This window comes from Cnephaeus nilssonii (assembly GCF_951640355.1).
Source record: "Cnephaeus nilssonii genome assembly, chromosome: 16".
NCBI lineage: Eukaryota > Metazoa > Chordata > Mammalia > Chiroptera > Vespertilionidae > Cnephaeus > Cnephaeus nilssonii.
The window spans coordinates 41,698,285-41,718,197 of record NC_137087.1 but is presented as its reverse complement, the minus strand read 5'-3'; the positions used below and the strand labels follow the sequence as shown (position 1 = coordinate 41,718,197).

The following is a 19,913-nucleotide window of genomic DNA, read 5'->3' as shown; positions in this document are numbered from 1 at the left end:
CGTCTTCGTTTTCCTCCGGGCTTTGGCTAGTGGCTGTCATGGCGCCGCCCGTGAGGTACTGCATCCCGGGTGAGTGAGCGATGCCCATATCGAGTCCCGGATAGGGACAGAGGCAGGGAGGCTGGATGGCCCGCAGCTTCTGGGCACCCGTGGCTGATGCCGCGTTTTTTCCTGCAGGCGAACGTCTGTGTAACTTGGAGGAGGGCAGCCCAGGCAGCGGCACCTACACCCGGCATGGCTACATCTTTTCGTCTCTTGCTGGCTGCATGACGAAGAGCAGCGAGAACGGCGCGGTAAAGGGGGCGGCCTTCCATCTCCTCGGTCTTTGCCTTGCTCCTAGGCTGCCTTTCATTTCGCGGTCCTTGGGCAAGGGCACTGTGGACGCACCTTTAGCGCCTCACCAGGAAGAGTGGGTCTCTGAAGTTTCTTCCTGCTGCCAGGCACTTAGTTGGCACAAGGGTGCCAGTTGTTTTGGGGACCCTTGGTTGTGTTGCTGACACTCAGGGAAGGATGTTGGGGGAAGAGCAGAGGCCAGCTCAGCCCTACAGTGAGCTGACTCCTGCCCGCATGTTGCCTACTCCTCTGGCTTCAGCCATATCCCCACCTCACCCTCTACCATCTGGTCATACAGGCCTCTTTCAGCGTCGCTCGTGCTCTAAGCTCTCTCCTGCCACCGGGCCTTTGTACGCACTCCATCTGCCTGGCGCTCTCTTCCCCTCCTCATCCTGTGTAACCCCTGCCTATCCTTCAGATAGCCTAAGTATCACTCAGAGAAGCCCTCCTGGACCCTCTAGTTGAGGAAGGGAGTTTTATTTTTGTTTGTTTTGTTTAATACAAAGAATTGTATTCCTTTCCTTCCAAGCACTTATCTCAGCATATAATTAAACAGTTACATGTTCCCCACTAGACTCTTTCCCTACTTTAAGTTTCATGAAAGCAGGCCTCACCACCATACCTTTAATGCATAGCACAAGGTAAATGCTCAATAAACATTCGTTGAATGCACAAGTTCCAGAGCCTAACACAGTGTTAACTCAGGATCAGATAAGCAGTCTTTGAAGGAGCAGCTTAAAGCAGGTAGTGTACTAGAAAGAGGATTCAGAATTAAAACACTTAGGTATTGGCTAACTAGACCTTGATTCTGATTTATCTAAGAAACAAACTCTCTGGCTTTAAGTTCTTCCTCATTTGTAAAGTGAGAGGCTTTTCATTCAGTTTTGGGAATGTCCTTAACATTCGTAAGTTTGTTCATATCCTAGATATAGACATCTGTTGAGGATGTTCATATGTCAGGCTCAGTGCTGAGCTCTAGAGATATGGTAATAAGCCAAATACACATAGTCTCTGCTATCAAGGGGCACAAACCCAAATTGTAAGTAAATAAATGCTCAAATTAATGTATGGTTACAAATGTGATGACTGCTTTAAAAGAATACTACCGGGTACCATGAGAATATGTTGTAGGTAAACCCAGCCTAGTTAGCGAAAGTGACATTTAACCAATCTAAAGGATAAATAGGAAGGGCTCAGTCCTGGCAAAAAGAACAGGTTGAACAGAGCTCCTGAGATGGGAAGAAATTTAGTGAGCTGGTCAACTGAAAGGCCAGGAGAGCCAAAACATAATGAGCAAGGGAGAGATTAATAGCATATGAGGTTCAAAAATACTATCTATCATATACCACCAGCTAATACCATGCTCAAAGAGAAAACTCTACAAGTATTCTCCTAAACCAGAAGCAAACAAGTATGACCACTGTTATATAACATTTATTTGGAAATTGTAGCCTGTATAATGAGAAATACAAAGAATAAGCAGTATAGCTTTGGAAGAAAGAGTCAAATTATCCATGATTTTAGGCAAGAAATTTTATACCAAATAATTCCAAGAAAGTCACCCACAAAAACTTGTTAGAACTGATCTGAAATGGTTAGTTTATGTCTTCTAGCAGCATTCTTTCTGTGGCCCTCCTATTGTCTAAAATTTCTAAGGCTCTCTGCTCTGGGCTACAAACGAATCTGTAGTCCACCTGCCCTCATAGGCTTAACTCTGGACCAAGACATTCCTATATTACACTCAAGCCACAAATACCTCTGCCCCAAGGCTTAGCCAGGATACTCATGTTTATGGTTTTCCTTGTAGCTTCCTGTTGTGTCTGTGATGAGAGAAACAGAGTCCCAATTACTGCCAGATGTGGGAGCTATTGTAACCTGTAAGGTAAGTTAGATTTAACGTCCCTACTTAGGATACCGATACCCACATCCAGTACTGAAATCATGATCATTGTAGAACTGCACTGTTCAATATGGTAGCCACTAGCGACATATGGCCATTTAAAAGTAAGTAAATTAAAATTTAAAATTTATTTATCAGCGCCCTAGATAAATAAATTTGACTCATTAGATAGAGCGTCAGCCTGCTGACTGAAGAGTCCCGGGTTTGATTCCAGTCAAGGGCACATGCCTGGGTTGCAGGCTCGATCCCCAGTAGGGGGCATGCAGGCGGCAGCTGATCAGTGATTCTCTCTAATCATTGATGTTTCTATCTCTCTCTCTCTCTCTCTCTCTTTCCCTTCCTCTCTGAAATCAATAAAAATATATATATATATTTGAAAAAATAAATAAATAAAATGTATTTATCAGCTTCACTAGCCGAATTTCAAATTCTTAACAGCCACATGTGGTTAGTGGTTGTCATATTAGTCAATACAAAACATTTTTATCACAGAAAACTTTACTGGACTGTGCTGGTCTAAAGATATCTAGGATAATGATCAAGGCAGCCAAGTAAAGGTTTGCATAGTTCTTTCATAGAACAGGTTCCCTGAGTATGTAGTTCTACTTGTGTGGAAAACGGGCTCCAAAAGGTGGTAAGAAGGTGTATCTTTGAATATCTGAGATGAGACCTTTTTCTGCAGAAAAGTGAAAAACTTTATACTGTTGCATTCCTGTTAAATATAAAGTCTTTAGGATGTTCCATGGGAAGTACAAATTAATGCTATACTGATCAGTAACTCCAGTACATCATCCCACCCTCTGCCAGGTTACATTAACTTGGAGCTCTTGGTTTCTCTCTTTATAACTTGCTCCAGCCGAAAAATCTATGTGTAATTCTGAAAATAACTGGAGAGGCAGTGATCCAAATATTATGCAGCAGCTGAAATGTAGACTTAAATTCCATCCACTCTATAGGCCTCTTAATAAGACCTGCTAAAGATCTGGATTTGCTATCATGCCCTGTGTCTATTTATATTAGACATCTGTGTTTTTCAAAATCTATACTGTGCTATTTCATTTGATTCCTACAGTAACTCCATTGGCCAGAGTGGCTCTTATTCCACTTTATGCAAGGATAAGTAGGAGTTAAGTTGTCTTAAATTCTATACTTAGTAAGGTTGCTTGGACTGAAATCCTGGTAATTCCTAGTTTGTTGCTGCCTCCTTGAGCTGACAACTGCTAATACTCTAATGCTGATCTTTTCTCTGTTCCACAGGTCTCTAGCATAAATTCACGCTTTGCCAAAGTACACATCCTGTATGTGGGCTCCACACCACTTAAGAACTCTTTTCGAGGAACTATCCGGTAAGAAGTATTTTTGTCTTCACATTTGCCTCAGCACCTGGAATAAGATTAGAATTTTTTCCACCATCCAGAACTGAAATGTCATTGCTGACATGTACACATAAGGAACTGTTTGACATTGAAATTGGGTCTCAAAAGAACTGTTGGCCCAAAAAAAAAAAAGAATTTTTACGAACAATTGCAATTCCTCCTCCTGCTTATTTCTCTCCTCTCTGTACTTTGATTCGCCCCAGGTATTGTCCTAAGAAAATACTGTAATATGTGAGTTGGGACAAAAGGAAAAAGTAATGAGAAAAGGCCTAAGAACAAAGCAAAAAGAACTGAGCTAAGCTAGAGATTAGCAGTGTGGGATGATTCAGATCAAAGTAGAAAACACTTTGGAAGTACCTTCCTTTCTTGAATTGAATTTAATATAGATTAAACCCAAGGATTGTAGGACATTACAAAGGTTATTGGATAAAAGGGTAGATTTATTTTCCCCTGTGGATTCTTTTTTCTTTTTGGGGGTTTGGGGAGGATTCTTTGAGAAGGGACAAACAATTCTTGTGAGCCAGATAAGCAAAGTTCCTTATCCTTTCTCGCCAATTCTGATCTGCTTTTCTCTAGTCAGAGGTATCGATCCTGCTGCTCTATGTGATCCAAGAATGTGAAAGGTGGTTTTTCTCCTCTCTGTGAGGCCTGGGGATGCTTCTCCACCCTGATCCTCTGGGTGGCAGCTGGGTCCTAATTACATCTTGATCTCTGTTCTTACAGCTCTTTGTCTGCTAGCCATCTTCAAGATAATTCTTTCTCACAGATAATTAATCTTTCTGTTAATTTTCTTTTTTTATAGCAAGGAAGATGTCCGTGCTACTGAAAAAGACAAGGTTGTTGGTTGGTTCTATTTTTTTTTTTTTTTTTTTTGGCTTTAGGACTCAGTTCTTTTAAATTATTCCAGCGAATTTTAAAGATCTGTGGGAATGTGGCGTCCAAAGAATTTGAAGGTGTTCCCTCCTGGAAAGTGTAGAATTCACCTCACTGTTCGTTTCCTCTCCATATGAGTTTTGTTTATCCTGTTGACCCGAGCAGGGCTGGTTTACTTTTTGCCTGTGAGCCCAGGTATTTATTCATTGCTGTTTCCTCAGACTTACTCTGGACCTACTCAGAGTTACCTATTGCCCAAGTCAGATTCCTGACCGGGTTATTAGATTCAAAGTCTTTCATTTATATGATGATGCTGTAGAAGGAATAAAAGTTGTTGGTTGTCTTGAGTAATGATGACGTCTACCCTCTGGGATTAGAAAATAGACTGAGTCTACCAGAGGGGTTAATAGTTTCTTGTAGACCTAATCTAGAGCTATCATGTGACACTCCTGTTCTTTCTTTACAGGTTGAAATTTATAAGAGTTTTCGCCCAGGTGACATTGTCTTGGCCAAAGTGGTATCCTTTATTCCCAGCAGATTTGTGAGCCTTTGTTAAAAGAAGAAATGGAAGTAGAGATACAACTCAAGTGGCTATGGGAGGGAAGACTTATAAGCCGTCATTTTCCTTCACCAGTGTTATGTGACTAGATCTCCCTAGGTGATGCACAGTCCAACTACCTCCTGACCACTGCCGAGAATGAGCTAGGAGTGGTGGTGGCCCACAGTGAATCAGGTGAGTTGGTCCATGCTTCCACATGCTTACCTTTCCCTGGAAGCTATGCTTGTCTTATTTTTTTTTAAAATATATATTTTATTGATTTTTTACAGAGAGGAAGGGAGAGGGATAGAAAGCTAGAAACATCGATGAGAGAGAAACATCGATCAGCTGCCTCCTGCACACCCCCTACTGGGGGTGTGCCCGCAACCAAGGTACATGCCCTTGACCGGAACCGAACCTAGGACCTTTCAGTCCGCAGGCCGACGCTCTGTCCACTGAGCCAAATCGGTTTTGGCTGTCTTATTTTTTTAATATATTTTTATTGATTTCAGAAAGGAAGGGAAAGGGAGAGAGAGATAAAAACATCAATGATGAGAGAGAATCATTGATTGGCTGCCTCCTGCACACCCCCTACTGGGGATCGAGCCTGCAACCTGGGCATGTGCCCTTGACTGGAATCGAACCTGGGACCCTTCAGTCTGCAGGCCAATGCTCTATCCACTGAGCCAAACCAGCTAGGGCTGTTTGTCTTATTTTATAATTATTACGGAAGCAATGTGAATGTAGATGCTGCTAAGATTAGAATGATTCTCTTATATAAATTAAGAAAAAGAGAATATCTTAACTCCGTAAGTCAGTGGAATAAACAAGATTTTTTCTGTACGAGGGGAGGTTCACTAGGTACTCAGTGACACTTCAGTTCATACCGAGCTGTTTTCCCTCTTAGGTGTCCAGATGGTTCCCATCAGCTGGTGTGAGATGCAGTGCCCGAAGACCCACACCAAAGAATTCCGGAAAGTGGCCCGAGTACAGCCCGAATTCTTGCAGACCTAGGAAGCTACATTTTACCCCAAGGAGGGAAGGGGTAAGCTGTTTCCAAGAGTACATGCTGTGAAAGTAACAAGATGCCATTGTTTTATTCACATTCCTGGGATCAGCCAACAGCCAGCTCTAGAAGTGTCTGCCAGAAACTAACTCTGTAGGTGGAACATTTTTCTTGTGAACCTTTCAGTGGATTTCATTCTCGAGTGACAAATATTTCCTTTGGAGTCTACATAAACCAACTGTATAATGTTGGAGATAGCCTATTCCTTCTGACCGTCTTAGAAAATACGTAATTTTGCTGTGACACAAAACATTTTTATTAAAAATATTTTATGGTTTCTGTTGTCTTGAGTTGGGAAAGGAATCTAAACGGTGCCATGACATGTGGAGCAGGGGTTTGCCTGGGGGCATCCCTTAACGGACATGTGTCAAGTGCACGCCTGCCCTGGACAAAGCCTGATCTCAAATATTTTTTATATTTTATGTTCTCTTTTGAGTACTTTTGCTAATTGAATACTTACTATGTGCCAGGCACTAGGTCAAGCACTTTATATACATGCCCTCATTTAGAGAGAATATGGTTTCCTGACTATTATAGGACACGTGGTGATTCAGGTAGCGTGGCGTAGTTGTGAAGTTAGGTGGTGATCATAGTGTTACTGAGAGAGTGAGAACTCCAGGAAATGTTTGTTAAACCTGAATTGAAAACAGGGATGCGGCACTGTTGTGTGAGGTCAGGAAGGGACTTGTGACAGGAGGTAAAAGGAATTAAAGAACTTAGAGAAGTGAAGTGAGGATATTCAAGGCAGAGAGAAGTCCAGGGTAAGTCCTGGGACAAACGAACACATGTTTGAGGATGAGAATGGCATGAAGGTTAAGCATGGAGAGGTTACAGGAGGAATGGACGGAACGTGAATTATGAGATGTCACATCTTGAGGTGTTAACTCAAGGACCCCACATCTTTTATGTGTAGGGACAGTGATTGAGGGTGAGCTTTGGAATCAAGTCTCTAGTTCTAGCCTTGAGCAGTTCAGGTGGCTTTATGTTATTTTGTTTTTAATACTCACCCAAGGATATTTTTCCATTTATTTTTAGACAGAGTGGAAGGGAGGGGGGAGAGACAGACACATAGATTGGTTGCCTCCTGCATGCACCTGACCAGGGCCAGGGATCCAGCCTGCAACCAAGATATGTGCCTAGGGTTACTCTATAGTCAGAAAACTAAACCTTGATTTAGTTGAACTAACGTCCTTCACCTCTTTCAGTATTTAGTAGTACACCTTCTGGCAATGTCCACATCTCTTTCAGCCCATTTTCTTTTCTGTAATCTGGGGATACCAGACCTTTCAGAGATTGTCATGATTAGAGTTTAGCTGGCACAGAGTTTCATTCTAGCTTAACAGGTGTACTTTTTCCTAATAGACGAGGAAGGTCTTATGGGCTTTCTCATGTTCCAGTGACCTTTTCAAAGGCCTGAAGGAAGGTAAATGTGAGCATCCCTTCCCAATTGTGTGTATAATGGAATTATTCTTCTGCATCAAGTCATTTTATGAAGTTTTGTGTAATCTTTGAGGATATTGACTGACAGGGCTGAACTTTAGGAGCCAGCCCTGGCCTAGTGACTCGGTTGGAGTATCTTCCCGATATTACAAGGTTGAGGGTTTGATCCCTAGTCTGGGCACGTAAGAACCAACCAATGAATGCATAAATAGGTGGAACAGCAAGTTGATGTTTCTCCCCCACTTCCTCTCTCTAAAATCGGTGAATAAAAATTGCCCATTTTGGCTCAGTGGTTAAGAGTGTCAGCCCGAGGACCAAGGGCACTTACTCTGTTGCAGGTTTCCCAGCCCCCATAGGGGTGCTGGGGTTAGAGGTGCTAGGAGGGCACATGGGAGGCAACCAACCAATGTCTCTCCCCCTCCTCCCTCCCACTCTAGAAATCAAGGGAAAAAATATCCTTGGGTGAGAATTAAAAAAAACTTCAGGGGCCAAAAAGAAAAGTGTGAATCAAGTCTACAAGTTACTAATAGAAAAGGATTGGCTTTTTTAAAAATCTGGTCAAGCCTTTACCTTACTCTAGAGAGCACAATAGTTTCAGAATTTGACTTTCCAGTCAAGGAGTATCTGGTAACCAGCACCACTGAGCAAGAGCTGTAGAGACAACAGGAATGGAGAGCTCAGCCAAGACCTGCTAACCCCAACCCCTCCAGCCTGAGGTGGAAAGCCTAGTAATACACAATTTTGGACCAGGCTGTGTCAAGCTGTGACTGGTTGTCCTTAAGCTCTTGATCTGTCATACAAGGACTTGGGTAATGAAACATTTCATGTTGAATGTTCAAGCTGATTTCCTTAGACAAGAGATGTTACACATCACACAGAAAATATTGCACATCACTCCTTTATTATACTGATCTGAAAAAGATGTAGTAGTTATGCTCAAAATGCTTACTGGGCCCACATGACAGGGCCAAGCAACTGGAACATGATTCAGCACTCACGCACAGTGAAACACACACCTGGACATGATCAAGAGACATTTCACTGCCATGAGACAATAAGGCCGGGGAGGGATTCTAAAACAGCAGGATGACTCCTACAGGTCAAGGAGCTCATCCCACCTCGGTGTGAGGAATGGCTTATTTGGTGAAGACCACATGTGGGAATAGTTCAACCGCCACTAAAAACCCCAGAAGGGTTTTTGTTTTGTATTATTTTATAGATATACTTTTTTTTGTAAAAGTAAATGCAACATGTAAACATTCAGGATTGATCCCAATCTCCTGGAGCCAGCTTTTCTGGGGTCAAGGAGGAAATGTTTGTTTGAATCACCAGGCGTTCATCTGCCACTGGAATGACTAGAGCCCCCAGTCAGTTCACCTGACTACAGAATAGCACAGGACTGCTCTCAGGAACACAAATAGGCTCTCTTGCCTCTCATTGGTCACGCCTTAACATGGCTCCTTCTTATCCCCCTACTTTCAAGCAGGTCCTTAGAAATAAACAAAACACTAGCAAAAAAACAAGAGTTATTACCTCTGGACTCTCTTAGATAAAAGTCTCCCTCGGCTTAGACTGAGGACCCATGCCCCACAGGTGCCATTCTGACTAGATTGTATGAAGGGAGTGGGTGCAGGAGACAAAATGGCTAACACAAAATTGGGAGCCACCAGTCCCCATCTGCAGCTACAACCTAAGATGCCTACAGATGTGGTCAGTGTGACAGTGCACAGGAGAGATGCAGAGGAGTGGGATGGGAGGGAGGGTGTCCTGGGGAAAGTTGTCTGCCTGCTCGCCTTCACTTCTTGGCCTTGCCCTGGGCAGCCACAGCCTCCATGGCTTTGCGCACGGTCTCTTCATCCCCCAGGAACTGCATGGGCTTGATGGGCTTCAAGTTCTTGTCTAATTCATAGACAATGGGAATACCAGTCGGCAGGTTCAGCTCCATGATAGCCTCTTCAGAAAGACCTGAAAATACCCACCATGATTAGCCACACAAGATAGGACTCCACCATACCCCTTGGGTTCACTATTTACCCTCTAGGTGACAAAGGCTTTGGTTGGAATTAAAACAAGATGCCCAAGAAGGCGGCCTAGGCCGGGCTCAGGACGATGGGACCGAGCCTGGGCACACAGGCCTCCTGGAGAAGTCCCAGCGCATTGCCTGCTCAGTCGAGGCCCTTCGTCACGGCGCCATGGCCTGAGACGGCCAAGCACACACAGTCAGCCTCTGACCGATTGCTCCTCCTGCTTCTCTGGGGCTGGAGTGGGGGGTTCAGACGGGCCCAGACGGACAGGCGGCCTCCGTCCTGCTGGCAGCGGGTTTGGACTTCAGCTTGTCTAGCACCTCCGTGTGCTCCCATCTTGTGGTGGGGACGGGCCCCCAGCCTTACCACGAGCCCCCACCACCACGCCCCATGCAGAGTAACGAGCACCAGAGGCTCTTGTGACTGAAAGCCGGCTGCAGAGCACTGACCCACTGCTTGTAAGGTTTCCCCCAAATTCACATGCTAACGTGAAGATAAACTGTAAAGGAAAAAAATAAAACAAGATGCCCTTTCTGATATTTGAAATAGCAATAATGATCTGTACCATATAGATGGATCTCCTAACACATGCCCCCAATATTTATTTCTGAGCCATTGAAAAGCAGGAAAAAGAATGAAAAGTGTGTACCACAGGTCTTTCCCAAAGTGGGGTTCAGAAGCCCACAGTAGAGCGGGACTTAAATACATCTCAAATGTCCTATGTAGTCCATCCAGCCTGCAAAAAATCAGCAGATCTGGCCTCTAGGACCTCAGGTGAAACAACTGAAGATGCAAATTGAGATTCATGTGTGAAATTGTACCAGGTTGTGATTAAGGACAATTTTATCAACAGTTTCAACTGGCAATCCTAGTCCAGAAGAGGGCATCTCAAACTTCAATGTGTATCTGAATCACCTGGGTGATAGATGCGCTTCTGAATCAGGTCTGAAGTGGAACCTGAGGTTTTGCATGTGTGACAGGCACCCGGGGTTCCGGCCCCCTCTGCTTCTCCAGAAGGGGCTGAGGAACGGGGGACAGGCTGTTTCCTCCAGGAACCAATCAGACTCTCCCTAAGACTGTCAATATGTCCAGCCTTTCCAGAAGGTTTCCTTCATACCAAGTAATTAAATCCCTGGTTAGTGGCAGTTCTCCTTTATCCCTCCTTGAGGGCCCCTCTGAAAAATGTACATACCTTCCAGATGTTTGACAATGCCCCGAAGGCTGTTGCCATGGGCTGCAATCAGTACCCGTTTCCCCTCCTTAATCTGGGGCACTATTTCTTCATTCCAAAAGGGCAGAGCTCTGGCAATAGTGTCCTTCAGACTCTCACAGGAGGGTAGCTGATCTTCAGTGAGGTCTGCATACCTGCGATCCTAAGCAAAAAAAATCCAAGCTCACCAGTTATTAGCAGTTGTACCTGTTCTGCCTGTTCCTCATCCCCCAAGGGGTCAAAGTGATGGGTCTCTCCCCAGAGCACAAAATGCAGCTGAGAGCCTGCGAAAGGGATCATTATTATCCTGCCCCTTTCTCCCCATCACCCACTACTAGGAAATCTAACAGTTCAAAGAAACATACAGAAAAGGAGAAAAAGGCTCTTCCCAATTCATTTTATCTTACAATGGGCTTAGGAAGGCCCTACACCTATAGATAGGTTTTACAAACTATGGCAGTGGAGATATAAAAAAAAAAGATAAATTGTTTTTACGTAAATAACAAACAATCAACTAAGTCTTTTAACAAGTAAAAGCCATTCCTTGGAGAAGGGATTACATATAATTTATGAACTGCTTTATTATAAATTATAAACTCAATAGGACTACACCACACTAATAAAAGCTAGAGTGAGGCCCAGATGCCCTGGCCGGTGGGGCTGGGTGGTTAGAGTGTCGGCCCACCAAGGGTTGAGGGTTCTACCCACCGTGTGTCTTTCACATTGCTATTGCTCCCTCTTCCCCTCACCCTCCCTTCCACTCTCTCTCAAAATCATTGGAAAATATCCTCGGATGAGGAATAACACACCCGCCCCCCCAAAAAAGAGTGACCCAGATTCTAATCCCCTGGTCCTAGGTTGAGTGACCCAAGCCTCGGTTTGTACATACCTTACTGATGTTGCTGTAGAAGGGATGGTCGGGCTCCATCGGTGGTGGTGGGATATCATAAGAGCGCCTCCAGATCTTTACCTGGGCCTCGCCATGCTTGGCAGCAGTTTCTGCTTTGTTAAGGCCAGTCAGACCCCCATAGTGCCGCTCATTGAGACGCCAAGTCCTCACCACAGGCAGCCACATTTGGTCAATGGCATCCAGCACCGTCCAGAGGGTCCGAATTGCTCTCTTCTGCACTGAGGTGAAGCAGATGTCAAACTCATAGCCGGCATCTGGAAATTGAAAGTTCAAAGTGATAAGCTAATCAGGTCCACTCTGGAGTCAGAATTTTCTTACATAAAAGTACAGGTGTTCCAAATGAAAAATATTTGGCAAATATTTCATTTTGTATACTCTAGCAGGAAAAGCAATATTCTGCCTTCAGGAAGATAAAATTCGTTGACTTAACGTTACAGTTGACGAAGTACCTTCCACAATTCTTTCAAGAAAAGGATCCTAAAAACTTGGAATCTCTTAGTAACATTTATAGAGGGCTCACCATCTATCAGGCACTGGACTAAGTACTTCGTGTTTTATTTAGTCTTCATAACAATCCTATGAGGTTACAATCCTTAAAACCTATTCTACCAGATAAGAAAAATATAGACTAGATGAGTTAAGCAAATTATGCAAAGACACAGCTATTACCTGAGAGATTAAAACCCAGGCTGTGTGTGATCCCAAAATCCAACTTATAACCACTGTCTCTAGCCTCCTCCATATTTTCCTAAACCCTAAGGTTGCTGATGTTTGTATTTTAGTTAGAACTATCATTTCTGACTGATAATTACTAATATATTTCAGCCCTCTCTAATCTCTGGTCTAGGGTAAGTGTGATTTTTGAACTCCCAACAATTAGAACACAGCAAGAGCTCCTAAAGGATGCTGATAAAACTTCGCTGCATGAAATCAGTATTTTCACTATACAGTACAGAAATCACATCTCAACCTCTTCGTCCACGGTTCCTTTCTTCCATATCAGTGTCAGCCTACTCCTGAGCACCCTGAGAAATATACACACATACCTAGGTCAACTGTTAAACCAAGGTTAGGAGATAGCACCCCTGGGAGAGAGAGCAAATGCTGTGCACTGCCTGACTCATTTATACACAAATCTCTCCTCCACACAGTCGTTACCGAGGCAGTCAAGAGTTATGTTGGCTCAACAAGTAGGTTACAATGATTAACCTTACTTCATGTTTCACGAAATATTATTCTCCCTCCCACTGTAAGGGGGATGTGGCCCTTTCCTTATTATGTAGTAGCCCAGGGAAACAGTCCTCTTTTCCTCCATGAGGCTACAAGACCCCTTTGAAATTCAGCAGACTTTCCTGAGTATTGCCTCATACTGAAGTTGCCAACAGTCATTAATGAAATGTGAATTGAATTTTCCTTCCAGTCATTCAACTGAGGAGGCCAGTAAGAACTATACTGATGGGGGAAGAGAGGCTTAGTCACCAGGAAACCACCGTCACCCACAAGGGAATAGGACACAGAGCTCATCACTGAGCCTCGGAACAAGTCCTAGTAGACTCAGTTACCATCTCCTCCTAACCTTACGGGAAGGAAAGGCGCTCCCAAAAAGCTGAGTCAGTAGGAAGCAACTACCCAAAGTGCAAGCCTCCCATCTGAAAAACTACTGGTTATGTCACTGCAATTATTTTCAAGGGCAATGGAATACACAAATGGGATACACAAATAGGTCCCCAAGGAGAAAAGCATTTCCCCTTAGGACTCTTTAATAGACATCCTAAAGCTTATTCCTTTACCTTGCCCATCAAGCAAAAGCATAGTCGAGGACACTCCCAGGGATGGATTTGCCGTTGTGGTGTGGTGTGGTGTGGTGTGGTGTGGTGGGATGGGGTGGGGTGGGGTGGGGTTGGGTGGGGTGGACTCCATCCTCCCCCAGGAGTAAGATTACAAGGGGAAACTCAGTTCTCACTAGCTTCCTCCTGAAATCAGATTCGTCTATAAACCCTACTATCACTTAAAGGCCTGGTAAATTTAATCTAGGTCTTTTATATTATTCAATTATTAGTAATGGTCTTCATCATTCAGAGTTTTTGCTTTTAGGCTTTCATTTATTAACCTTTTGCACTCAGATGTCGAGATTAAAATTACTCTTTGAATGTATCAATAATTTGAAATATAAAAAAATCCAAATAAATAAGTTTGTATGAAAAGAAACTCCAGTTTTTTATTCTACTGCCATGCTTTGTAAAATCTGGGGTATTTAAAAAATTAAATCCCGAGTAGAATAAAGGAATCGAGAAAAAAGCAAGCGAGTGCAAAGGGTTAATATAATCATCTTGATGCCCATCATAGGTATTAAGATTTTAAATGGGACTTTTTAAAATTAATGCTACCAACATTTACTTAAAAATTGAAATAGGTTCTGTTATTTTAAGAGAGATTACAAATTTAACCTTTTGATCAGTCTTAGAGGACAGCTACAATGTCTCTGTCCTGTGCTAATCAGCAAACTACCACAGACCCATACAGTTCTTTCTGGCGGCAGCAGGGGAGAAAATGGCCTCCTTCACCAGCACTGTCCCTTTCCCCGCCTCTCCTAAACAGTATGAGATCCCACCGGACCATCCCCAAGTATTCCCGTGCCTGCAGCAAGACTGCATTTCCCAGACTTTCCAAACCTTTGCTCTAAGGCGAGAAGCTGAGCAACCTGGGGCCAAACACCCGTCCCACATCAACCAGGCATCAGTGGCCTGGTTTCTTTGTCCAGGGTTTGGAAGGGAGCAAGGCCAGACCTAGCCAAGCACCTCCTCAGTCCAAAGATCCTTTGGCTTGCTGGCAGCAGGGAATGCTCCCTCCCTTACTAGCATTCCAAAATCACAGACCTGTCTGCCACAGGGGCAACCCTGCCTAGGCAAGCTTATCGCACCGCCACATCCACCTTTGCCCAGCGTCCTTGGCCAGCAGCCTACCAGTTCCTCACACCTACCCCTTACTCAACCCAGAACTTAAGCCAATGCACTGGACTAAGATATGACCTTGGACAAGTCATCTTTCCAATCCTCACTATCCCAACTCTAAAAGAGGGCCAGGAAAGGATGGGAAGGAGGGGCAGAACATCTGTATATTTTACCGGCTGTGAAGAGGATCAACTCAACTCATTCATTCATTCATTCACTCAATTACATTTGCGGATGCATATTGTGTACAGCATTTGTAGAATGCCGCTGAGCAGCAAAGGCCTACACAAGAAAGGGATTTCTTGGTAAACGGATGCCTGCTGGACATCCCCCCACCCCCGCCCCAGCAAAGCGTCACTCCTCCCACAGCGGGAGATAAGCGTGTGGCTTGTGGCCTCACTGGGATCTGCAGCAGCCTCTAGAGAAGGCTTGGTTACGGATGCTGGGAGACACCGGGCATCCAATCTAACAACCCGTCCGGGAGTTACTCAATGCTCAGACTAGAAAGGAGAATTTCGCAAGGCGATGTTGTGGAGAGCACAGCGGGCTGCCGGGTGGCCGCCCCGAGCCCACTTCCTGGCACGAGGCCCCCACACTCTACTGGGTGACCTTGAGCAAGTCGATTACCCACCCACCCACCCCCCGGGCCCATTTCCTCAACTGCAAAATAAACTGCTGGCGAGATGAAGCCCAAGGTCTCGGCCCTCTCCGGGAGGGCGCGGGGACGAACTAGGCGGCCCTGATCGAACTAGGCGCCCGGGCCTTCGCACCCCCACCCACTGCCGGGCCCGCTCCGCACCTCGCAGCGCCTGCCCGCCTCGCTTCGCCTCCTCGTGCCCAGCCGGGCTCAGGTCCGCGTCGTACCAGCCGCTGAAGCGGTTCTCCAGGTTCCACGCGCTCTCGCCATGCCGGATCAGCACCAGCTTGTAGGCAGCCATGGTGGCGGTTCCGAGTGCGGAGCAGACTGAGGCTCGCTGAGATTCCGGAGTGGCGGGCCGGCCCCCGCCCCCGCCCCCGCCCCCGACCGCGCCTGCGCGCTCGCGCCCTAAATCTTTCCACTCGCTGGGAACCACCGTCCGCCTGCCGGGTGTGCGCATGCGTCCCACGCCGGCGCTGCGGCCCCGCGGGGAGGGGGGTGAACCGCGGTGCGCTAGGGCGCATGCGGTCCCCGCCGACCTCCCCGCGTCCGCCGCGCCAGTCACGGAGCGCACGTAAGCGCCCGGGGCGGCGGGACCTTTGGGCGGCCCTGGGGCGTGGCTGCTGGCCGGAGTGTTGGAAACACACCCTGCCCTCCCAGAATAGCTATCATTCATAAGCCTTTTTGTTGTTGTTAGCAGTTTTATTTCATCATCTTCGTCATCATCAATACACGTGCATCTTCCTCCTCCTATTACATGGCATTGCCAAATGGGTGCTACACTCTGCCTGTGGTACACAGTTTATAAATACAATATACCAATACAAAGTTGAAGCCATTAAAGAGAGTTTAGTAACAACGAGGAGATAATGAAATCTGTAGTGTTGATGGAATCTATGAAAGAGATTTAGAAACAACACACAAAACTCAAACATTACAGTAAACGTGTTACTTGGGAAGGGGTGAAAGGGACATTTTATGTGCTGCTGCAGGGTTTTCTAGGTTGTTGCATGTTTACTTTCTTTCTGCTATTATCTTTAAGTACTGCAAAGCATTGTGGGCGGCATCACTCTGTGCATGGCTGCAGGAGATCCCAGAGCCGTGGCAGACGGTGACAGGACTGGTGGACAGTTCCACGAGGCACTGATACTGTCCTTTGGCACTCAGTTCTTCTATATCCAAATATGTTATATTGAAACCCTGTTCCTTGGCGATTTCACTGAGCAGCTGGATGTAATTCGTACTGGGAATACTGAGGAGGCTTCTTTTCAGCAGGTTGATCTTTTCACCGGGAGAACTCCTCAAGGAGTGCCAAGTGCATCCTAAGGAATGTCCTACTGCGTTTGTTAAAGAAGTGTGGTTCTCTGGAGAAATGTTACTGAATTTGGCAAGAAATTTCTCAGCAGCATTTCTCTTGGCTTGTTTTTTTGATGCCCCCTTTCCGGTTTCCATAAATGACTCTAGCTTGCAGACTGTGGTATATTCTCTCTTATGAGCCGGTCCTCCCTCCTGGGAAAGGGTATACTCAGGAAGTCTCCAGCCATGATGAATAGCCAATTCCTGTAATGAACCAATAGGATTAAGCTGGTTCGTTGGTTGCTTGGAAGGGTCAGCCATTAAGGGGTCAGGAACTGCAAAGCAAATACTTGCATTGGCTTCCAAAATGTTTATGGCAGCCTCTGCAGCTCTATGTTTCGCCAGCTTCTTACTTGTACCTTCACCTGTGCAGCTTATGTCACCAACGGTTACTCTGAAGGTGAAAGTGGGCACGTGGATTTGCATATCGGATCCTTCACATTCATAAACCGGGATGTTCTTGGTCTTCATGCCGTATTCGTGCAATACCTGAATCGGTGTTTTCCCTGGGCTAGCTGTCATCATCTCCCCCAAACTGAAGGTCCCGCTGTCCTCGCGCTCCGGCGGCGGGCCCGCGGCGCTATGCCTGCTCCGGGACCTGGCCATGGCGAGAAGGGAGGGCTCGGCGGCTAGAAGAGCGGTGCGGATCGACGTCCTCGCTCCCCAGGTCGGCCGGTCCCCGAGAGGAACGCTCCAGCGCCGCCGCCTCCTTCTCTCCAACTCCTCTGCTCCCCTCCGCATACGAACCCCCACCCCCATAAGCCTTTCGTTGTAGTAAAATGGCCCTTATCATCTGAATCGCATTTAGCTCGGCCACACTCAGATTTTGAATCGTACACGAATCTTCACGCTTTCAGTTAATTTGCTCTGTACCTTTGGGCAGTTCGTGTACCCTCGCCCAGCCTCATCCGTAAACGGACATCATAAACGCTTAGCTCGTGCCTACCTGGAAGATGTTCGGTAAGGAGTTGTGTTGCTGTCAGTTCAGTGGACACTGGTCTATTTTACACCTGAGGAAACTGGCTCTGACTGCAGGTTCCAAAGCCATGCTCTTTTTTAAAATTAATTAATTAATTTTTTATTGATTTCAGAGGGAAAGAGAGAGGGAGAGAGATGGAAACATCAATGATGAGAGAGAATCATTGATTGGCTGCCTCCCTCACGCCCCCTATGGAGGATCGAGTCAGGCGTGTGACCTGACTTGGAATCGAGCCAGGACCCTTGATCTGCAGGCCCAGGCTCTAACCACTGAGTCAAACCCACGGCTAAAGCCATGCTCTTTTGAACAGCAGAGCTGTTTATCCCACACTTCCTAGTTTCTCACAACCCTAATCCCCTTTCAAACATTCTGAAAAGTGGAGAGTCTCTGCCTGTTCCTCCCCTACACCCAATTAGCAGGTTAAATATGTGCTTATCTGGACAGCTCTGTGCTGCCCATGCATTTTGACAGAGTCTAGAAAAGTTTTCACACAGCCAAAGCCGGTTTGGCTCAGTGGATAGAGCGTCGGCCTGTGGACTCAAGGGTCCCGGGTTCGATTCTGGTCAAGGGCATGTACCTTGGTTTCGGGCACATCCCCAGTGGGGGGTGTGCAGGAGGCAGCTGATAGATGTTTCTCTCTCATCAATGTTTCTAACTCTCTGTCCCTCTCCCTTTCTCTCAGTAAAAAATCAATAAAAAATATATTTTTAAAAAAAGGAAAAGTTTTCACACATATTTATGAAGCAAATACTATGTGCCAGGCGGTGTTATAAGTGCTTTACAAACCTTAACTCATTTACTCTTCATATCCTCATGATGATCCTATGAAGCGGGTTTTCCCGTTACTGATGCGGAAAGTGAGAGAAGAGGACATTTGTCCAAGGTTACAGGAACCAGGATTCAAGCCTAGGCTGGCTGGCTCCCAAATCCAAGCACATGTAAGACTGGCTTGTAGATAAATCATCATAATAGCCACTGTTTGTTTAGTGTGTCAAGTTTTTACTGTATTATCTCAACCCTCCAGCAATTGGTACAATGTAAGGATTGTTATAGTTCCATTCCACAGATGCAGAACCTGGGATCCAGAATAATCATTTGTCCAAAGTCACATCTCAGAAGTGGACAAGAAACCAGGAATCAAACCCAAGCAGTCCAATAGCCTAGAATGTACTCTAACCACAATGCTACACTGCTTCTATCCTCTGCAGTGGGGAGAAGATGGAATTCAGTAACTGGAGAGGTGACTGGGATGAATCCTGCACTAAAAGCTGAACCCGGGGCTCACAAAAATCCCAGGGCTGCAAACTAAGAACTGTGTGGAAAGACACCGTGTTCAAACTCCAGGTGTGACTTCCTCTTAGGAAGTCCTCCCTCTGGTCATTCCTGCTGCTTGGTTATCCCAACCCTGATGCTCAAGCCCTCCAAGGAAGAGCTTCACATTGGCTTTTCAGACTACACTTTTTGTCCCTCTGCCTTGGCCCTACTGTACCCTCCCAGTCTAACTCCTGCCATGTTCCTTTCTCCTCAACCTGCTCTCTGCTTCTATTCAAGATTTCTATGCTTATGTCTAGCCAGGACCTCACATTTCTACAATCAGTAGAAAGTGTAAGAAGGGGAAATCTGAGTTCAAATACGTTTCTGTTCCTGCTTAACTATGGGGCCTAAGGTGAGTGGCTTAATGTCTCATGCTCAGTTTCCCCATCTGTAATCTGGGTCAATAATCCTATAGAATAAAAGCCTAATATGCTAAGTGTCCAGTCATCCAGTCGGCCATTCAAACAATCAAAGCATAATATGCTAATGATATGCTAAGACCGTTCAACCGCTTGCTATGCTGTGTACTGACCACCAGGGGGCAGATGCTCCAACCAGTAGGTTAGATCGCTGCTGGGGTCCAGCTGATCAGGACTGAGCAAGATGGGCCAGACATGCCCTGGAGCCCTCCCGCGGTTCCTCCCCAGCCCCGATCGTGTACCAGTGGGGTCCCTCAGCCTGGCCTGCACCCTCTCACAATCTGGGACCCCTCGGGGGATGTTGGAGAGCCGGTTTCGGCCCAATCCTGCAGGCCAGGCCGAGGGACCCCACTGGTGCACGAATTCGTGCACTGGGCCTCTAGTCATATTTATATGATTATTGTTGTGAGAAATAAAAGAGATGATGTGTGGGAAGCACTTAGCTCTGTACCTGGTAAATAGCCATAAATTACAATAAATATATATTATTAACATATTAGTAATAAACATTATTAGCAGTGTGAGCAAGGAGGCAACAAAAGATTTAATGAAGGGCACCATTTCAAAGGATGTGAATCTGCAGGTCC

General features: G+C 45.7%; 3 protein-coding genes across 4 annotated transcripts; 1 reads left to right on the top strand and 2 right to left on the bottom strand.

Annotated features, from left to right (window-relative positions):
* The first annotated feature begins 4 nt into the window (after positions 1-4).
* Positions 5-8,257, top strand: EXOSC1 (exosome component 1). Of its 2 annotated transcripts, XM_079794003.1 has the most exons (8): positions 5-69; positions 178-293; positions 2,141-2,215; positions 3,491-3,579; positions 4,412-4,445; positions 4,949-4,999; positions 5,131-5,215; positions 5,928-8,257. In XM_079794003.1, exons 1-8 carry the CDS (start codon positions 39-41, stop codon positions 6,032-6,034), a joined length of 588 nt encoding a protein of 195 aa, XP_079650129.1. In that variant the 5' UTR covers positions 5-38; the 3' UTR covers positions 6,035-8,257. The 2 variants fall into 2 exon arrangements, with proteins under 2 accessions (XP_079650129.1, XP_079650130.1); XM_079794004.1 differs by lacking the exon at positions 5-69 and having other exon boundaries at positions 231-293; positions 4,412-4,452.
* Positions 8,258-8,408: 151 nt separating this feature from the next.
* On the bottom strand, positions 8,409-15,616 carry PGAM1 (phosphoglycerate mutase 1). Its single transcript, XM_079794002.1, has 4 exons — positions 15,421-15,616; positions 11,650-11,924; positions 10,743-10,923; positions 8,409-9,491 (listed from the first exon to the last, which is right to left on the bottom strand). The coding sequence occupies exons 1-4, from the start codon at positions 15,557-15,559 to the stop codon at positions 9,322-9,324; spliced, it is 765 nt and encodes a 254-aa protein (XP_079650128.1). The 5' UTR covers positions 15,560-15,616; the 3' UTR covers positions 8,409-9,321.
* A 656-nt stretch (positions 15,617-16,272) lies between these two features.
* On the bottom strand, positions 16,273-17,229 carry LOC307112377 (interferon-inducible double-stranded RNA-dependent protein kinase activator A-like; the record flags this gene model as incomplete). The annotated part of the gene is made up of 1 exon (XM_079793004.1): positions 16,273-17,229. The coding sequence occupies exon 1, from the start codon at positions 17,218-17,220 to the stop codon at positions 16,273-16,275; it is 948 nt and encodes a 315-aa protein (XP_079649130.1). The 5' UTR covers positions 17,221-17,229.
* Between the last annotated feature and the right edge of the window lie 2,684 nt (positions 17,230-19,913).